Source organism: Schistocerca nitens, chromosome 4 (genome assembly GCF_023898315.1).
Source record: "Schistocerca nitens isolate TAMUIC-IGC-003100 chromosome 4, iqSchNite1.1, whole genome shotgun sequence".
Taxonomy (NCBI): domain Eukaryota; kingdom Metazoa; phylum Arthropoda; class Insecta; order Orthoptera; family Acrididae; genus Schistocerca; species Schistocerca nitens.
The window spans coordinates 134108452-134129970 of NC_064617.1; the positions used below are offsets into that span (position 1 = coordinate 134108452).

Genomic DNA, 21519 nt, shown 5'->3' on the forward strand with positions numbered 1-21519 from the left:
CAGGGCTAACATGGGATATTGAATATGTACAGAGAAGGGCAGCATAATTGCTCACAGATTTGTTTGATGTATGGGGAAGTCACAGAGATTCTGAAGAAACTGAACCTGTAGACACTTGAAGATGCATGAAAACTATTGTGAGAAAGTCTATTTACAGAGTTTCAAGAATCAGCTTTAGATGAGGAATCTAGGAAAATACCACAACTCCCTGTGTATCACTCCTGTAGGGATCCTGAGCACAAGGTTGAATTAATTGCAGCATGCACAGGAGTATTTCAACATCATTCTTCCTGCACTACTCCATACGTGAATGGATCAAGAAGCAGCTCTGGTAACTGGAACAACAGGTAGTATAATCTGCCATATGTTTCAAAGTGTTTTGCAGAGTATGGGTGTAGATGTAGACGCCGTAACTGACTTTTTTGTTTCTCTTTTAACTGTTGCCCTTAGATTTAATTTTATTATTGTACTTACTGATTTCATACATTATACAGAGATATTTGAGTGTTTAATCACTTTTCTTAACACAAATAGTATTTCTTGTAAGATGTCATCAGTGCTACTTCTCTATTTGTCCTACCTGTTTTCCCTTTTCTTTACAAATGACTCCTTTTGTAACAAAGGCTTTTTGACATTTTATTAGTGCCATACTTCATTGTTTTCTTGGAGAAAGCATCTGTTAAAAATTAAGAGAAACCAATCTGTAAATACATTCAGTTTGGAATTGACACCCATCAAATTATACACATCCTTCCAGACAGCATCCTGTTTGGATTCCTTGAAACTTTCTGTTGTCTGTTCATTAATTACTTTGTTTTCCATGGTCTCTCTTTATTGTATTCTGATAACCTGGTTAGTATGACTTGTCGTGTGTCATAATCAGAGAGGCCATTCACAATTGGATAAACATTTATATCACTGATTAAGTGTTTACCTACAAAAATTTAGTCTGTTAGTGTGCTGCTTTCTTGTGTAATTATAGTGGGAAAATTAACAACAAAACACCTGTTGAAACTATTTAGTAACATTTGCAATTGTTTCTTTTACCTAAATCTTTCAGAAAATGGACTTTAAATTTTTTATAGAATTTTTATTGAGAGTCATTTGCTTTCATTTGCCTGCTAGATGGCTTAATAATGACTCAAATTTTTGTTAGAATATTTAAGAGTTTCCAAGTGAGGTACTGTTTTCTGTAACATAACAATGAAAATAATCAATTTTTGACAGTATAGTGTAATTGGATATATAAAAAACCTAATTTACCAGGTGGCAAGAGAACACACATATAAAAAAGGTTTATACAAGCTTTCAGAGCCAGTGGATCCTTCTGGCAGAAGGGTTGAAGGGGAAGGAAGAGGGATGAAGGAAAAGGACTGGAGAGGTTTGTATGAAAAGGGGTAGAAGTCAGAAAAGTCAGCCAGAGCACCGTGTCAGTGAGACTTACCAAATGGGATGAGAAGGAAAGACTCACCTGGTGCAGAGTAGGATTACATCCAGAAACAGGGACTTTCAGTGGTAGGCATTTAGGGGTAACTCCAAGGGACAAGTAGGATTCAAGAAACAGAATGTGGGACCTGAGTTTTGATAGTGTAAAAGCATGTCTTCAAAAAGAATGAATGTAATATGTGATGGGATTCATCAAGGCAAATGAGGACAATTTGGAGTGTTAGAAATGGTGGGAGTGGTGAAAAAGAGAAGCAGAGGGTGGAAAAAAAGATAGAAAAACGGAAGAAACCCAAGTAAAAAATTGGGAAAAATCAGAAAAATTCATACACAACTCGTGAGAACAGACAGTGGTTAACAAGTGGAACTGAGTGGGTGAGAATTTCTCGCCAGAAACATGGCCCATTTGATACGAAAAAATGATTGGAAAAGAAAAAAAATCAATAGGGAATGTCGTTGAGAGAGAGACGAAATTTTAAAAACTGGGCAAACAGAAAGAGATAATCATAGGAGAAAATGTAAACTACTTTACTTGGCAAATAAAGTAATGTAGGAAAAGTCAGTCTGAGCAGTTTGGTGAAAAACAAATGCACAAAAACATGAAAGAATTGTGTATAAACAAGGTAAGTGGAGGGTGGGAAAGAAAATAACTGTCAAATTTCCAAATAAATTGTCAAGAGACAATCAAGAGCAGGCCATGCAGTGTAATGAACAAAAAACTAGGGACAAGGTGTTGATTAATCTTGGTGGTACAGATAAACTAACAGACAGACTAGCACATAAGATAGAAAACAGATGACAGTTTGACTACATCCATAAAATGTATATTGTAAACGAATGGATAGAGAGATTGAATTGAATTGAACAAGACAGATGACAACATAGACTCACAAGAGGGTTGTGTAAGAAGGAATGATGGCTGCATGTGCCAAGATAGCAACAAAAATAATCCGTGTTAGACGATTTAATGTAATTGGATAGATAAAAAATCTACTAGCCAAGTGGTGGCAGGAGAACACACACATTAAAAAAAGGTTTATGTACGCAAGCATTTGAAGCCAGTGACACTTTCTTCTGGCAGAAGAGTTGAAGGGGAAGGGAGAGAGGTGATGGAAAAGACTGGAGAGGTTTAGGAGAAGAGGTAGATCAAGAAATGTCACCCAGAACCCTGGGTCAGGGGAAACGTACCAACAGGATGAGAAGGAAAGTCTTTCCTTCTCATCTCATCTAGTAAGTCTACCCTAACCCGGGGTTGTGGGTAATTTCTCTGAACTCTAACCCTTTTTCTAAAGCTCTCCTATATGTATGTTCTCCTGCTGCCACTTGGTGAGTAGATTTGTTATCTTTCCAGTTACATTATATGTTCTGTAACAGTTATAATACTCTTCCACACAAATATGATGCCATTGATCCTTCAGCCTTTCTTGGCAAAACTGATGGTTTGCAAGTTTTTGGGTTTCCAGGTGAAATGTCATTTTTTATTGAAAAGACGTTTTGACAATTCCCCTAGTTGTTTTTGTCAGGAAGTGCAGATTTTTTTGTTCGCTCTTTCAACTCAAACAAAACTGTGAACTGTACACGCTGTGTGATTGTTTCTTAGCACTGTTAAACAATAAGGCAGTCAACAGAAATTCAAAAAGGCTGTACCAAAATGTAAAGAGTTAAAAGTAAGACAGTACCTTTTACGAACAAATATCTTAATGTAACACCCAGAAAGCAAAAACTGACATTGACTCTAATAGCTAAACATTTATTTTATGAGAATAACGTTATAACATCACTCAAGTTTTCCATATTTCCAATTACAAGTTATTTTCAGTATTTGAAAATGTAGTTATCTTTTTACCCTTGCTTTATAATTTTGAGGAATATTTAACCACCACAGTAATAACTGTAGAAAATGTTTAAACACTGATGGAGTGATAATTTGTTCATCCTGTCAATTTAGACTTTTTTGTTATACCACAGTTACAAACACATGATGTGCATTATTTATTTACACTGTCTGATATTTTGTCCACAGGTGCTACTGGTTCTCTGATTTATAAAAGAAAACATTTAGCACAAGGAAATGGTGAGTTATCATCTGTACTCCATTTACACATTTACATATAATCATGTATACAGTCTCATATATATTCATTGTTGGTGCTCTAGGCCCGGAACATATGTGCTTGCTCTGATTCATACAGTGAGTGCAGTGACGACTTGGTAATGTACTTCTGCAGTTTCATGATTTTGTAACTATAGTTCAATTTGCTCACAAGAGATCAAGTAGCTGTATTTGTACTTGTGGAGTAACTTGCTCTCAAATTGAGCTAATACTTTTTTCATTGTAATTTGATTTTGGTGAATGCAACTGTATATTGTATTCCTAAGATCTCATTGGATATATTGTAACAGATTATGAAGGAAAAATTTAATTTCTGTGAGAAATACAGAAAATTATAAATTGCAATATGAATAATAAAACAAGACTAAGAAAAAGGTCATTGCAACATAAGTGTCCCTGCTTTCTGTTATCACAAGGATACAAAAGAAGAGATGTAGAGGTAAATAAGTGTACTATAGATAAATGAATTTAGAGTCAGACGGCAACTGAAATCACTCAATTGAGTTTAGGTCACTGGATATAGTGGGGTACCTGGTACATACTATATCAGTTACGTGAAAGAACTAACTCTTCCTAGAGCCAGAGTTTACCACAGACCTCTGCAGCAAAGGAACTGCTATTTAAGTAATTTGTCCTAGTACCAGTTGAAAATGTTATCATCCAGCCCTGTACTGCTACTTCTTGATTTCATGTTTATATAAAACAATGTTGATTAAGTAAGTTTGGACTGCTACTCCACTGCAGTTGTTCTTGTGGTTGAATCTGGAAACTGATATTATTGCAACTTTCTACTAAGTAATAGAAAGTACTTCTTCTAATAATGTTAATATTGCATCTTCCATCAAAATTTGTGAATATGGAGGAATACTGCATGTAGAATTATAGTGCATGTATTCCACATGGTCTAGCATGATTTCTATGTGACGGCAGCAGATGTTCTATCTGATTTGACAGATAACGACACTCTTTCTTGTATTTCTTGACATCTTCTTCATTGTCATGGCACACTCTTTATTCAGTGGTGTGCCCCATTTCTCCAAGCTGGGACTTCGCAACACAGAGTAACTGCCAAGCAAGCAGTTACTGCAAAGTACAGTAAACTGCCACCGCCATCCCAACTTGAACACACACATTTTCCATCTACACCAGGTTACATACAATAACAAAACTTCCAGCCATTATGTGATTATAAAGCACTAGTATTCAACTAATAAAAATACTTTCAACTGTCCTAATAATCATTCATCTGTTACACAGAGTCTGGGTAACACATTGCTTTACCAAAGTGATGTCTGCCTCAATAGCTGAGTGGTCAGTGTGATGGATTGCTGTCCTATGGGCCCAGGTTCAATTCCCATCTCAGGGACTGGGTGTTGTGTTGTCTTCCTCATCATTTCATCCCCATCCGGTGCGCAGGTCACCCAATGTGGCGTCAAATGTAATAAGACCTGCACCAGGGCAGCCGGACCTGCCCCTCAAGGGGCCTCCCGGCCAGTGACGCCAAACGCTCATTTCCTTTTTACCAAAGTGATATGTTACACCACTCTTTCCCGCCCTTAAACAAATGATGTCACCACAACGTCAATAAATAGATAAATAATAGTTGTCCAGCATGGCATTGATTTATCATGCTAAACTAGAACCCGGAACAACTATTTTTTGTTATGTGCCTATCATTAAACTATTTTGATCATAAGCTACTCAAACATTGCTACAAAGTAGCCATTCTGGCAATCAAACTTTAAATTCCTTATGTATGACACACTCATAAAATTTTTTTCCGTAGTATACTGGGTGATTATAATTAAACTTCCCCTATTTAATACATTATAACATTGAAACTAATTACCGTATGAGCACCAAACTTGATAGCATTAATGTCCAGAGTATGGGGTGCATGATTCTCATGCATCACAGTACCATCGTCCAGTTCCAACTATGGCCACCAGGTGCTATGATCAGTCATCGTGATTCATAAGTCTCACACAACTGACCAGTCACAGTACACTTGTTGATGTATCAGCAGACCTTGGACAAAAGGAGCAGGACATTGGTGAAGCTCTATTATCAAAACAACAGTGATGCTGCAACTGCACATTGAGAATATTTCCAGCTGAAAGCATTACGGAAGGGCCCTCTTTCTCCATCTGCTGTGCAGAGCATGATGAAGTAGTTTGAATCAACTGGAGAACTGGTTGTCGCTCCGGCAAGAGGCTAACGGCCGGTTGCACGACAGGCACAGATGAAATCACTGTTGCTGTGGCAGACATGCATGCAATTCCTGATCGTCAGACAGTGTGTGCCCTGTGTCTTGACAGTTGAACATCCGATGATCCACTGTATGAAAGGTGCTTCAAACCATTCTCAAATGGTATCTGTACAAGATCCGTATTATACAGCAGCTTGCGCCACAGGATGCACAACGACGTGTTGACTTCGCTCTCCACTTTCTCGCACCGACTGAAGTTGACAAGGGTTTGTCCTGGACAATCCTATGGACAAACGAAGCTCATTTTTCCCTGATGGGTGAGATGAACACACAGAATTGGCAAGTGTGGGGATCTTCACCTCCAGTCACTGTGCATGATGTTCCTCTGTATGGTGAATGTGTCACCATATGGTGTGGCTTCATGGCTATATTCATCATTGGCCCATTCTTTTGTGAACAGGTTGGCACTCAAGGACCAAAGGCTACTAGTGTGACTGGCCAGAGTTACTGTGATATGCTTCGCAAGCATGTCGTACCCGCTCTACAAGAGAGAGAGGCATTGAACCCAACAGTTTTCATGCAACATGGGGTTCTACCATGCATCGCTCATGAACTTCACCTGCTTCTCCAAAACACATTTGGAAAGAATTGAATTGTAGCTGATTGTTTCCAAATGCTTGGTCAGCATTCCTTGTGATTTCTGGTTGTAGGGCTACTTGAAGGACAGGGATTACCAGGGGAACATTCACACATGTGCCAATCTGAAGTGCAGCATATCAAGAGAGGTAGCCAGTATACCCATGGACATGCTTTGTTCTGCTGTGCAGAATGCACTCCTGCTTGTTCGGACTCTTCTGGACACTGATGGGCGCCATATTGAGTCCTTTTGTAGCAGTACTGGTACCGATATGCAATGGTATTGTGTACCGTAGCTGCACATTAAAAGTGTTTTAATTGAATTGAGTCTGCATTATTTCTCTTCCCCATGTTCTTGACATTAATGGTAACAAGTTTGGTCCTCGTACGGTAATTAGTTTCCATATTATAATGTGTTAAATAGGGAAAGTTTAATTATAATCGCCCAGTGTATGCCATAGCCTTAATTTACACACAAATGTGGACTAACTGCAAAGAGGGCTGGTAAACCAGTTAACCTCTTGCTTATTCTCACATTCTTCAGTTAAATCAGGATAAGCGAACATTGTTTATTTCCTCCAATGGAAATCAAGTAAGTGTCAATTTTTTGTATAATTTGATGTTGTGTAACTTCATCTGGAAGCTACTTGTTATTGCTACGTCTAGGGCAGTCCTGTGAAAACAGACTTAAGTGTTGTAGTGGCCAAGTAATACATGAAACTGGTCCAAGTCACACAAATATGGCTTTATTCATAACCTCTGAACAATGATGTAAGTAAGCCTCTCATGACTCCATGGGTAACAAGACAAAAGAATCATACAAATGTGCAACATAAGCGATAGATAGAACAACTGATTCGAGTAGTACAAAGTAAAAGAACATAGCGAGAGTCAGTTGAACAAACAAACCACGTGGTGGAGAACCGAGTCGGTACAAGAGTAGATATTATGTAAAAGCTATAATTGGGAAACCCTCGACTGCAGACTGTGTTTCACTACCAAGATGGAAGCAAAGCAATTCTTTACAGCCAAAGTCAGGATCAGAACTGACTTGAAGGTGAGATGGGCTGTCAGCATTGGCATGTTTAGGCATAGGTTGAAAGTGGATTTTGTAATTGTAGCGAGACAAAAAGAGCACTCAGCTTTGTAGATGGTGCGCTGCCTTGTCAGGCAAGGAAATTTGGGGTTAAACGAGGAAACCAAGGGTTTGTTGCCAGTAATAAGGTGAGATTTCTGGGGAGCATAGACTGTGGGAAGAGCCTCTTTTTCCATTTGAGAGTAACACTGCTGGGCCAGAGAGAGAGAGAGAGAGAGATTTAGAGGTGAAAGCAACAGGTCGTTCAGAGCTGTCGGCATATTGGTGTGCTAGGACCGCACCAAAGCTGTACTGTGAAGCTGCCAGTCACCAAAACTATGCACTGGTCCGGAGAGAATGTAGCTAAACAAGGGACTGAGAGTATTTGGAGTTCACCATTTGAAAAGGACGTTCGCAATCCAGGCTCCACCAAAAAGGTACATTCTTGTGTAAAAAGGCGTGCAACGGGTGATCCAATGTGGCCGTAAACATCAGGAATTTGTGGTAGTAGGCTATCTTCCCAAGGAAGGCATGAAGCACCTTCATGGATGGGTGGGGGGGGGGGGGGGGGGAGGTATAGGTGTAACAGTAGATATGTGGTCCAGCAGGGGGGTGCACCCCATCCCGCAAGATCTCGAACCCCAAGTAAACAATGGAAGGTTAAAAAAATTGAGATTTCATAAGGTTACAGTGGAAGCCTGCAGACTGTAAGATAGAAAACGAAGTGCACAATTTTTTCAAGTGATAGGCTGTAGAGGAGCCCATGACAACATCATCATCCAGATGAGTAACAAAACCCGGGGCAGGCATAGTTAATTACTCTGAAAACCACTGGAAAATAGCAGGCACACTAACCACACCAAAAGGAAGGTGCAAATGTTGATAGAGACCAAAAGAAGTATTGAAAATCAAAACTTGCCGAGACACTTTATCCCCACATACCCTTCAGACAAATCAGTTTTAGAAAAGTACCACCTGATATTTTTCCCAACAGTTCCTCCTGACATCAGAGAGGACACATATCCATGATCAACTGCATATTGACAATAGAGCTGAAGTCACCACAAACGCGAAGTTTCCCTGAAGCTTCCAAACTACAACCAGTGGAGATACCATTCTCTAGCCATAATAGGTTTCACCACTCATAGAGATTGAAGTCTGTCCAATTCTACTTTCACCTGATCTTGAGGGTGACAGGAATGATGCACAAGACAAAAAGATGGTCGAACTGTGGATTTCAAAGAAATATGAGCAGAAAAATTCTTAGCACACACTATACTTTCGGAAAAAAAAGTCCAAAAACTCATCATGCAGTGTTTTAAATTGAGAATACGGTACTTAATCAGACATAAGGTGAACTGTGGTGGTGATAGAAAATCTAGATGCCTGAAATGTGTCAATCACAAACAAGTTCTCAACACTGGCATCAGCAACCACAAAAAATGTAATAGAAAGAACCACTGACTTGTAAGAGGCAGATGCCATGAACTGTCCCAACAGCATGATGTTCGTTTTGTTACAAACGACCAGCTTCCACGTGACCATTGTTAACGGTGGCAAACCTAAACCCACAAAGGTTTGAGAATTCAATAATGTCACTGCAGCACATATGTTAACATATAGCCAGAGCACTTGGCAAAAAATGCTTAATGATAACCAACTTGGGAGAAGTCACAAGAATGTCCATGTTCATATCCTGAACAACCTTTGGTGCACAACACACAGAGGCAATGTGTCCTTTCTTCTAGTAAGCGTTACAAATACCCCAGCATTTAGGGCACCGCAAATGTTCGTGCTGGACAAAACAGAAAGGACAAGATGGAAACAGAAAATGCTGATGCTGGCACTGTGGTGGTCATGGCTTCTTGGGCTGGCTTTGGTCTGCTCAGCATTGGACACACATGTTTACCCCAGCCACTGTCGCTTCCTGGTATAAGCCGTCTGTTGTACTCATGGGCATATCTCGTGACACTACTCCCCCATTGCCCCATGCTTCTATTTGGTCATCCACTGCTTGAGAAACTTCAAAAGATTGCACTATTTGAAAAACTTCTGACAGTGGGAGGTTTTCACAGAGTAAAGTCTTCTGGCGTACTTCCTTGTCCAGAGCTGTGTCATGCACCATAGAGTGTGAAAAGAGTCATTATGGGCATCAATAATGAATTGACATTTACTGGTAAGGCCATGAAGTTTGGGTGCCCAGGCCCTGTATGACTGGTTTGGTTTCATGCAGCATCAGTAGAATTCAATTCATGCAGCTATGACATGCATTCATTTGCAATGGTTGTTGGGTAATAAACTGCAAATGTGATCTAAAAGTAAGACCTGACAGTTCTCGTGTAGGGTCAAGCTGAAATAGTAATTGATACACCTTAGGCAGAATCCATGAGAGGAATAAGACTTTGCACAAATTCAAGTCTGTTACTGAAAGCAAAAAATTGCTGCCTGAGTGTTTTTCTGTAAGCTTCCCAATCCTTGGCTGAATCATCATATGAAGGAAAAGTGGGTGGATAGACTGTTGGAACAGTACCCTGTCTGTTAATGGAAACTAATAAAGTGGTTACTGCCATAATAAGCTGTTCAATCAGGACTGGTAGCATTGCATCCATAATGACTAACCCAGATGAAACCGCATTTAAAGACTGGTCATACGGAAACCATTCCAAACTCGTTGCCAGTCATGGAGTAATCAAGTAATACATGAAACCGATATAAGTAACAAAAATATAGTTTTATTCATAGATCTCTGAACAATAACGGAAATAAGCTCCTTGTGATTGCATGCATAACAAGACGAAAGAATCACATAGAAGTTGCAACATAAGCGATACACAGAACAACTTATGTGAGCAGTACAAACTGAGAGTGAATCAGCACTGCTGTGTGCATATATAGGCGCAGTTCACCAGTAGACGGCATGGCGTGGTGGTGACCAAGCTGTGTGCAAGCTTTCTACAGATGGCCACTAGTGGCTGACCTGCACTATATGCTTGGAGGCTGATGTAAGTGCACAGACACAGCAACACTACACTTGGCGCACTCACACTCACATGCACTAGTAGCAGGATTCAGCAATTGCAGGATACAGCAGGTATATGAATAGTAAAAGTGTTTGTAATGGAAACTGTTGAATGTGGAAAGAGTGAGGATACACACGGTACTACTGCTGGACAAGAAAGAAAGGAAAGGTAAGACTTAAAATGTTAAAACTGAAGGAGGCAAGACTCAGATTCCAAAGACTGTCGCACTCCCACCTGAAAGATTTCTCCATGATGATGGGGGGAGGGGGGGGAGGCGGTTCATCTGTGGGTTCAGAGGATGGAGATGCTCACCAGTCCTACAGAACGGACTCTCCAAATTCACCCCCACAGGCCTCAAAAAATTGTTCTAAAATCTGTGATTGAGAGCCTGTGGAGAGAGAGTAGCAACACAACAAGTAACTCCAACCAGCTAACAGACTAAACTATCAAAGAAAATTCTGATGAGTCATTCTCACGTGTTACTTGGCCTATTTTACAACAGGCATTCCATTCTGTATAACAGCACATAATTTACTGTAACTTATTCATTCTACATAATTATGAAAATAACAAATATTTGACAATATTTTCCTTCTCAACCCGTCTGGTAAGTCTCCTCTGACCTGTGGTTGTGGGTGAATTCTACCCCTTTTCCTACAACTGTCCAGTCCTTTTCCTTCACTACCCTTCCTTCCCCTTCAACCCCTTCTGCTGGAAGAAGGAGCCACTGCCTCTGAAAACTTGCATAGTTAAAACCTTTATTTATGTGTGTGTTATCCTGCTGCTGCTTGGTGAACCTATTAATCCTTCTATAGTCATTGCAATCAAACCGGAAGTGTTACATTTTTCAGCAACTAATAACTTTTTGGGTTTTGTATACTATACTATTTTACTTACCCTACCTTCCTTAAGGATAGAATACAAAGCTGATATGCCTGTCTCATTATTAATTATTTTCTAAATCTATGTATTAACTAGAAAGTAGCAACTCCGATAGGTTCCTATAATCTGCAACTTTGAAGAAAGCCTCAAAATCTTAGTTTCTACCTCTGTAGAAGCTACCACTGACATTTACTTTCTCAAAAGGATATTTCACACATTATATAACCTTCCACACAGAAATGATGTCCATACTCATTTTCTCTCTTTCCTCACTCAAGGTGTAGGTCCTCATTTCTTGGTACACCTACCCTATTCGTTTCCCAGTTTATATATAAGAGTACACCACCATAATTATCATTATATATCTTACTTCTCCCCTCTCTGCTCCCATATGTTGAGTTAAACATACTCCTACTTTATTTAGTATCCATATCTGATTATTAAGTTCCCTCACCTTCTCTCTTCTAAGTACTCCTCTACATTCCACAAGAGTGACTAAAACATATTGTCTATTTAAATAATTCCATTAGTTTATCAAAAAATGATATTTGTTGGTGCTGCTATGATCTCACCTGGATCTAACTACAGTGTTTGCAAGTCCTGCAACTTAGTCTAAATTTAGCACTTCCCATCCTTCCCCTCCTTGGTGTGAAATTTCCAGCGTCTACATCTCATACAGCTCATATGTACACTCCTGGAAATGGAAAAAAGAACACATTGACACCGGTGTGTCAGACCCACCATACTTACTCCGGACACTGCGAGAGGGCTGTACAAGCAATGATCACACGCACGGCACAGCGGACACACCAGGAACCGCGGTGTTGGCCGTCGAATGGCGCTAGCTGCGCAGCATTTGTGCACCGCCGCCGTCAGTGTCAGCCAGTTTGCCGTGGCATACGGAGCTCCATCGCAGTCTTTAACACTGGTAGCATGCCGCGACAGCGTGGACGTGAACCGTATGTGCAGTTGACGGACTTTGAGCGAGGGCGTATAGTGGGCATGCGGGAGGCCGGGTGGACGTACTGCCGAATTGCTCAACACGTGGGGCGTGAGGTCTCCACAGTACATCGATGTTGTCGCCAGTGGTCGGCGGAAGGTGCACGTGCCCGTCGACCTGGGACCGGACCGCAGCGACGCACGGATGCACGCCAAGACCGTAGGATCCTACGCAGTGCCGTAGGGGACCGCACCGCCACTTCCCAGCAAATTAGGGACACTGTTGCTCCTGGGGTATCGGCGAGGACCATTCGCAACCGTCTCCATGAAGCTGGGCTACGGTCCCGCACATCGTTAGGCCGTCTTCCGCTCACGCCCCAACATCGTGCAGCCCACCTCCAGTGGTGTCACGACAGGCGTGAATGGAGGGACGAATGGAGACGTGTCGTCTTCAGCGATGAGAGTCGCTTCTGCCTTGGTGCCAATGATGGTCGTATGCGTGTTTGGCGCCGTGCAGGTGAGCGCCACAATCAGGACTGCATACGACCGAGGCACACAGGGCCAACACCCGGCATCATGGTGTGGGGAGCGATCTCCTACACTGGCCGTACACCACTGGTGATCGTCGAGGGGACACTGAATAGTGCACGGTACATCCAAACCGTCATCGAACCCATCGTTCTACCATTCCTAGACCGGCAAGGGAACTTGCTGTTCCAACAGGACAATGCACGTCCGCATGTATCCCGTGCCACCCAACGTGCTCTAGAAGGTGTAAGTCAACTACCCTGGCCAGCAAGATCTCCGGATCTGTCCCCCATTGAGCATGTTTGGGACTGGATGAAGTGTCGTCTCACGCGGTCTGCACGTCCAGCACGAACGCTGGTCCAACTGAGGCGCCAGGTGGAAATGGCATGGCAAGCCGTTCCACAGGACTACATCCAGCATCTCTACAATCGTCTGCATGGGAGAATAGCAGCCTGCATTGCTGCGAAAGGTGGATATACACTGTACTAGTGCCGACATTGTGCATGCTCTGTTGCCTGTGTCTATGTGCCTGTGGTTCTGTCAGTGTGATCATGTGATGTATCTGACCCCAGGAATGTGTCAATAAAGTTTCCCCTTCCTGGGACAATGAATTCACGGTGTTCTTATTTCAATTTCCAGGAGTGTATTTCAAAAAATATTTAAAAAAATATTTTTAAGAATAATGTACATTGTTGCTTGCCTTGTAGGTACCTTTTAACAGTTTATCACACACTTGCATTGTCTAAGTGCAAATTATTAATGTACTTCCATCATTATTTGAGTATTATAGATAGGAGGATAGTGAAAGAAAATATAATTTAAAGGAGACAAAACAGTAAAAGATGAAGAGACCATTATGCAGAAACTGAAGGAGAAAATAATATGACAGACAGCAGGCATCACTCACAGATTGTGAGCTCCCCCAAAGTCATAACTTTACATAACAAAAACCTTAATTAAGTCTATGTTGTATGACCATTTCTCTCCATTGTTTACAGACTCTTTAAAAATTCTATTCTTGGATGTGCTATGTCTGACTTATAATAAGGACCTTTGTATTTATGGAAAAATTTACTAGTCTCCTTTAGAGTCAAACTAGGATAATACGATTTCACTAATACCTTACCTCTCACCTCAAACTCTGGTTCTGTAGCCCTTGTATTATGGTTTTTTACTCTCTGTCCTGTATTTTTAACTAGTTATTTCTCTACCTTTACCTGAACATTGTCATTAATGCAAAGTACCCCTTTGGGCCATTTGAACAACTTCAGCAATGGCTCTCTGATAAATATTTTGTTTAATTCTTCCACAGGGGAAAGTCCTGTTGATGAATATAGTCATTCATTTAATATGAGTTGAAATTCTAGTATTGTTTCAGCCCAGGTAGTTATGCCTATTTAAGCAATACATAGAACAAAGTTTTCCAATTTTCTTCATTACCCTTTCTGAAACACTAGACTGAGTATGGTATTAAGATGGTGCATAAGTCTGTAGTGTTTTGGTTTTGCATTTTGGTATGCCAGTTGCTGTGGATTTATTTATCAGTTGTCATTTTTTTCTGTGTAGTTCATTCTTGCTATTTGTTTACATATTGTCATTTTGTCATTGGGAGGAGGTAGTGAGCACAGCTGTGGACACTATAAAATGGAGTGCCAAGTGGAGAAATTGGGACATCTCAGGCATAACATAAAGAAAAGAATGAATGGCTGTGCCCAAACAAAGCAGCAATTCCCCGTACAAAGCTCTGTGTACATCCACAACAGATAATGTTGTGCATCTCGTGGAACAGCGACGGTTTGGTGTACTATGAATTGTTTTCGTGAGGTGTAACCATCACTGCTGACATTCATTGTCAACAATCAAGATGTCTTGCACATGAACTCAAAGAACAACGACCACGAAGACTGCGTCAAGTGATACTGCTCCATGATAATGCCCACCTGCATTCTGCTAGACTGATAAAAAACATTATACAGGAGCTGGGTTGGGAAGTCACTGTGCACCCACCTTTTCACCCGATTTTGCACCCTCAGATTTTCACCTTTTCTGCTCTCTATTGAACAACTTTCAAGGAACTTCCCTTCTGGATGAAAATGTGCTCTGAAAGTGGCTTGATGAGTTCTTCACCTCAAAAACAAATGATCTACAGTCGCGGAATTAAAAAGTTACCTCATTGTTGGTAGACTTGTAAATGGTAAAGAAGAATGTATTATAGATGATTAAAATCTCTGTTAGGTATATATGTTGTGTTTATTAAACTTATGGAGAAATGCTACCAGCTTACGAACCAACTCAATATTTAGAAACAGTAAAATGCTTTACCCCTTACCATGCCAAAAATTCCTTGTAACTGTGACATACAAACTGTGTTCAGTTATCAGTTGACAACCTATTGGGTTGCCTGCATCATAAAATACGTCCATAAACAGTTCATTATAATGGCCATGTTTGCTAATTTTATAGGACGTAACTTAACATATTTTGACCAGCATTCAACTGCAGGAAATGTGTATGACACTCCACATCTACCGTCAGATAAATGTCAAAATAAATCCATTGCTGTCAGATTATTTAAAGCTTTCAGTATTACTGAATACATTTGATAAGGTACTGCCTTATTCACTTTCTGAAACTTTTGACATAATTCACAGGCCCTTAAATTCTCTTTAGTTCCCTACTTGAGTTCTTAAAGTAGTAGAATTTCATCATATGTTAATACATTTTCATACTCCAAATTGTTCATAGCCTTTATGTAAAAACCAAATCAGATCTTCTACCACTAGTTGAGGAAAACACAACTTTCAGTTGTTTGAATCCTTGTTTATCCTCCAAAACAAAGTAACTTCATGCAACAACCACTTATTCTTTTCCTTCTCTGACAATGTTCTGTGGTCCCATGATATGCCAGTATCACAAAAATATTCATCAGACTTCAGTCCTTCTTTTAACATTCTAAGTAGAAGTTATACATCATTATTAGTATAACTATTGGACACAAGATTAACTCTAAAAATAACTCCAGGACCTCCATTGTACTCTCCTTATTCATTCCTATAGGCAGTTGAGAAAGTCCATCAGGCATTATGTTAAGTGAACCTTTTACATAATATATTTCTACTCTAAGTTCTTGTAAGAATAAGACACACCTCATTAATTGACTGTGTAGTATTCTATCCTCCATTAAGAATGCTTAGGCTTGGTGGTGTGTGTATATACTACTACTTTTGATGCCTAGATTAGAGTTTGGAATATTTGTAAACTCAGACAATAGATTGTATTGTATTGTATTGTATTGAACCGGGTCCTAGAAACGATGGAGAGGTGGGATGCCATAGCTCTCGGTGGTTCACAATCCCACAACAGGCTACAGCAGTCCACTCATCCCACCGTCGCCCCACACCAAACCCAGGATTATTGTGTAGTTCGGCCCCCAGTGCCCCCCCCCCCCCCCCCCCCCCCCGTTTCCTGGGAACATCTCACACCAGATGAGTGTACCCCAAAATGTTTGCGTGGTAGAGTGACTGGTGGTATGTGTGTAGGTGGAGAAAATGTTTGCGCAGCAATTGCCGACATGGTATAACTGAGGCAGAATAAGGGGAAACAGCCCGCATTCACTGAGGCAGATGGAAAACTGCCTTAAAAACCATCCACAGACTGGCTGGAACACCGGACCTCGACACTAATCTGCCGGGCAGATTCGTGCCAGGGACCGGCATGCCTCCCGCCCAGAAAGCAGTGCATTAGACCGCACGGCTAACTGGGCGGGCAAACAATAGATAACAACTCCTTTTCGCTAGCTGAATAATTTAGTTCATGTTTACTAAGGCTTCCTCTAGTGAAGGCTTTGGTCTTGTGTTTCCCCTTTCTCCTTGAAGCAATTTGAAACCGAGTGCATATTCTGATGCATCTGTGGCCAATTTCAAAATTTAAAGACCTGGTTCACCTCAGGATGACTTAAATTTTTCGCCTGTAACAGTGCTTGTTTAACATTATTAAAAACTTCATTTGTTCCTTCATCCCTCATCCACTTAAACCGCTGCTTTGTTAAACCCAGCCATGGAGCATCATTGCTTCCCTTCTACAAAACATCTATAAAAACCAGCTAAAATAGAAACGAGTGAAATTGCTTCTCATTTCTTGTTTTTTTTTTTTTTCCCTTCATCATCATCATCATTTAAGACTGATTATGCCTTTCAGCATTCAGTCTGGAGCATAGCCCCCTTAAAAAGTTCCTCCATGATCCCCTATTCAGTGCTAACATTGGTGCCTCTTCTGATGTAAAACCTTGGTCTGCCCTGACTCCTCCTACCCTCTACTGCTGAACCCATGAGTCTCTTGGGTAACCTTGCTTCTCCCATGCGTGTAACATGACCCCACCATCTAAGCCTGGTCGCTCTGACTGCTACATCTATAGAGTTCATTCCCAGTTTTTCTTTGGTTTCCTCATTGTGGACACCCTCCTGCCATTGTTCCCATCTACTAGTGCCTGCAATCATCCTAGCTACTTTCATATCCGTAACCTCAACCTTGTTGTTAAGGTAACCTGAATCCACCCAGCTTTCGCTCCCATACAACAAAGTTGGTCGAAAGATTGAACGGTGCACAGATAACTTAGTCTTGGTACTGACTTCCTTCTTGCAGAAGAGAGTAGATCGTAGCTGAGTGCTCACTGCATTAGCTTTGCTACACCTCGCTTCCAGTTCTTTCACTATGTTGCCATCCTGTGAGAATATGCATCCTAAGTACTTGAAACCGTCCACCTGTTCTAACTTTGTTCCTCCTATTTGGCACTCAATCCGTTTATATTTCTTTCCCACTGACATTACTTTCGTTTTGGAGATGCTAACCTTCATACCATAGTCCTTACATTTCTGATCTAGCTCTGAAATATTACTTTGCAAACTTTCAATCGAATCTGCCATCACAACTAAGTCATCCGCATATGCAAGACTGCTTATTTTGTGTTCACATATCTTGATCTCACCCAGCCAGTCTATTGTTTTCAACATATGATCCATAAATAATATGAACAACAGTGGAGACAGGTTGCAACCTTGTCTTACCCCTGAAACTACTCTGAACCATGAACTCAATTTACCATCAACTCTGCCTGACTATCCATGTAAAGACCTTTAATTGCTTGCAAAAGTTTGCCTCCTATTCCATAATCTCGTAGAACAGACAATAACTTCCTCCTAGGAACCCGGTCATATGCCTTTTCTAGATCTATAAAGCATAGATACAATTCTCTGTTCCACTCATAACACTTCTCCATTATTTGCCGTAAGCTAAAGATCTGGTCCTGACAACCTCTAAGAGGCCTAAACCCGCACTGATTTTCATCCAATTTGTCCTCAACCAATACTCATACTTTCCTTTCAACAATACCTGAGAAGATTTTACCCACAACGCTGATTAAAGAGATACCTCTGTAGTTGTTACAATCTTTTCTGTTTCCATGTTTAAAGATTGGTGTGATTACTGCTTTTGTCCAGTCTGATGGAACCTGGCCCGACTCCCAGGCCATTTCAATTATCCTGTGTAGCCATTTAAGACCTGACATTCCACTGTATTTGATGAGTTCCGACTTAATTTCATCCACCCCAGCTGCTTTATTGCACTGCAATCTATTGACTATTTTCTCCACTTCCTCAAATGTGATCCTGTTTCCATCATCATTCCTATCCCATTCTACCTCGAAATCTGAAACATTGCTGATCGTATTTTCACCTGCATTGAGCAACTCTTCAAAATATTCCCTCCATCTGCCCAGGGCATCCACAGGATTCACCAGCAGTTTTCCTGACCTGTCCAAAATACTTGTCATTTCCTTCTTACCTCCCTTTTGAAGACTGCTAATTACACTCCAGAATGGTTTTCCAGCAGCTTGACCCATAGTCTCCAACCTGTTTCCAAAGTCTTCCCAAGATTTCTTCTTGGATGCTGCAATTATCTGTTTGGCTTTGTTTCTTTCTTCAACATAACTTTCTCTGTCTACCTGAGTTCTAGTATGTAGCCATTTTTGATACGCCTTCTTTTTCCTTTTACAGGCTGCCTTGACTGTGTCATTCCACCAAGCTGTTTGCTTCATCCTACTTTTACACATTACTGTTCCAAGACATTCTTTAGCCACTTCTAGTACTGCGTCCCTGTACCTTGTCCATTCCTTTTCCAGTGTCTGTAATTGACTACATTCAACTAACTGGTACCTTTCTGAGATCGCTGTTATGTACTTGTGCCTAATTTCCTTATCCTGAAGTTTCTCCACTCTTATCCTCCTACATATGGACCTGACCTCCTGCACTTTCGGCCTCAAAATCCCAATTTCACTGCAGATTAAATAATGATCAGTGTCATCAAAGAATCCCCTGAATACACGTGTATCCCTCACAGCCTTCCTGAATTCCAGATCTGCTATTATATAGTCAATGACAGATCTGGTTCCCCTGCCTTCCCAAGTATACCGGTGAATGTTCTTATGTTTAAAAAAGGAGTTTGTGATTACTAAGCCCATACTGGCACAGAAATCCAAGAGTTGTTTCCCGTTCCTGTTGGCATCCATATCCTCTCCAAATTTACCCATAATCTTTTCATACACTTCTGTTCGATTTCCAATCCTGGCATTAAAATCACCCATTAGCAGAACACTGTCCTTGTCCTTTACTCTAACAACTACATCACTGAGCGCCTCATAAAAACTATCCATCTTATCTTGATCTGTCCCTTCACAATGCGAATATACTGACACAATCCTAATTTTCTTGTTAGACACTGTCAAATCTATCCACATCAGTCGTTCGTTTACATACCTTACTGCAACTACGCTGGGTTCCATTTCTTTCCTGATGTAAAGCCCTACACCCCATTGTGCTATTCCTGCCTTGACTCCTGACAGGTAGACCTTGTATTCTCCCACTTCCTCTTCTTTCTCACCCTTTTTTTTTTTCTTTTTTTTAATGTACTGATGGGTCAATTCCATTTGTTCTCTAAGTGTCTATTTAGTGTTCGTGCATCGAGAACTAAGCAAACATCTCCTGCAGGCTTCTTAACAACTAGCAACGGATTATAATAAACATTAGGTGTGGTAAACCCACAGTTACCACCACCTTCGACCGTCAGTCTTGCTGCAGGTCCGTAAGCTACTCTGGCCACACAAGCTACTGGTTGTACCAGCACAATGCAGATGTTACTTGATGTACTGAGCTAAGGCTTGCTATCCGCAGGTGTGGGGAGAGAGACCAGAGGCTTCACCCTCGGCCTCCATGGCTGCATGTGTCATCTCAGAACTGCACTGACAACACCAGTGACATCTATGCGTGTGTATATCTACACTGATGTGTGTCCCAGTCTAGTCTAGGCTATGCTGTCAACTGTTAATTACCATGCAGCCATCAAGATTTGGATGTTGTTACACTACTGACTTTGTGTCACCTGTGGGAAGTTCCAGGTTATTGTATGTTGTGCCGTCATGTGTTGCATTATACCATGTGTACGCGATACTACCGCCATGTGTATAAGTGTGTATCTCTGTCTCACGACTTTTGGCTCCTCAGTGTTAAAGGCAGTGCACTAGCGGAGCTGTCATTTGTACTCAGGTGATTCAATTGAAAAGGTTTCCGATTGCCGCACAAGAAGAATTGCTGATAGTTGGCGATAGACGCATGGGACATTCCACTTCGGAAATAATTAGGGAATTCAATATTCCGAGATCCACAGTGTCAAGAATGCGTCTGGCATACCAAATTTCATGCATTACCTTTCACATCAGACAACACAGTATCCTATGGCCTTGACTTAATGACTGAAAGCAGCAGCATTTGCGTAGAGTTGTCAGACAAGCAACACTGCCTGAAATAAGCCCAGAATTCAATGTGGGACGCACGACAAACGTATATGTTAGGACAGTGCGGCAGAATGTGGTGATACTAGGACATGGCAGCAGACGACCGACGCTAGTGTCTTTGCTACCCATACGACATGGTTTGCAGCAGCGCCTCTCCTGTGCTCGTGACTATATCGGTGGACCCTAGACGACTGGAAAACCGTGGCCTGGTCAGATGAGTCCCGATGTCAGTTGGTAAGAGCTGATGTTCGTGTTTGATTCAACTTTCAAGTCGATATGTGTGCTGCCTCTGGTCTCATCAATTTTCAAGCATATTTAAAATTAAGTGTACCCATACTAATTCCATTTGATCGGTTATAACAAGCAATGCATTCCATTGAAATGTCAATTTACCATGGAAGTCATTTACAAAAATGTAACCAGGGACATAAATTTCTCAGTTGTAAACAGTGCTGATATTGAGAATCTTTGTGATCTGAGTGCAGTCACATATTTTGGATTTTCCATCAATGACACAGTACATTTGGGCTCCGAGGACATTCCTTGTCAGCAACTGGATGTACTCTGCACTGAATTCACATTATTCCTTCTGGTCTGGGAAAAGCAAAAAAGTTCAGAGCTAATATTTCACTGAAACCTATGGCATAGCCTCAATTATTTTGCTCTTGGCTGGTTCCACTGGCACTCCATGGCCAGGTCAAGCATAAATTAGACAGGTTGCAGGGATTGGATGTGACAGAACCTATACATCGAGTCAGTGGGCATCCCTGGTTGTCATTAGGAAACCATCTGGCAAAATCAGACTTTGTGAGGACTCAAAATCATGGTGGA

The 21519-nt window shown here is 41.1% G+C and overlaps 1 protein-coding gene across 1 annotated transcript in view; it reads left to right on the forward strand.

The window, feature by feature from the left end:
• LOC126251684 (uncharacterized) overlaps positions 1 to 21519 on the forward strand; it is a 404158-nt gene that overhangs the window by 161826 nt on the left and 220813 nt on the right. The window contains exons 3-4 of the mRNA XM_049952271.1: positions 3467 to 3517; positions 3601 to 3654. Of these exons, the coding sequence (XP_049808228.1) occupies positions 3515 to 3517; positions 3601 to 3654 (57 nt within the window). The 5' untranslated portion in view covers positions 3467 to 3514. The remainder of the gene's footprint in view (positions 1 to 3466; positions 3518 to 3600; positions 3655 to 21519) is intronic.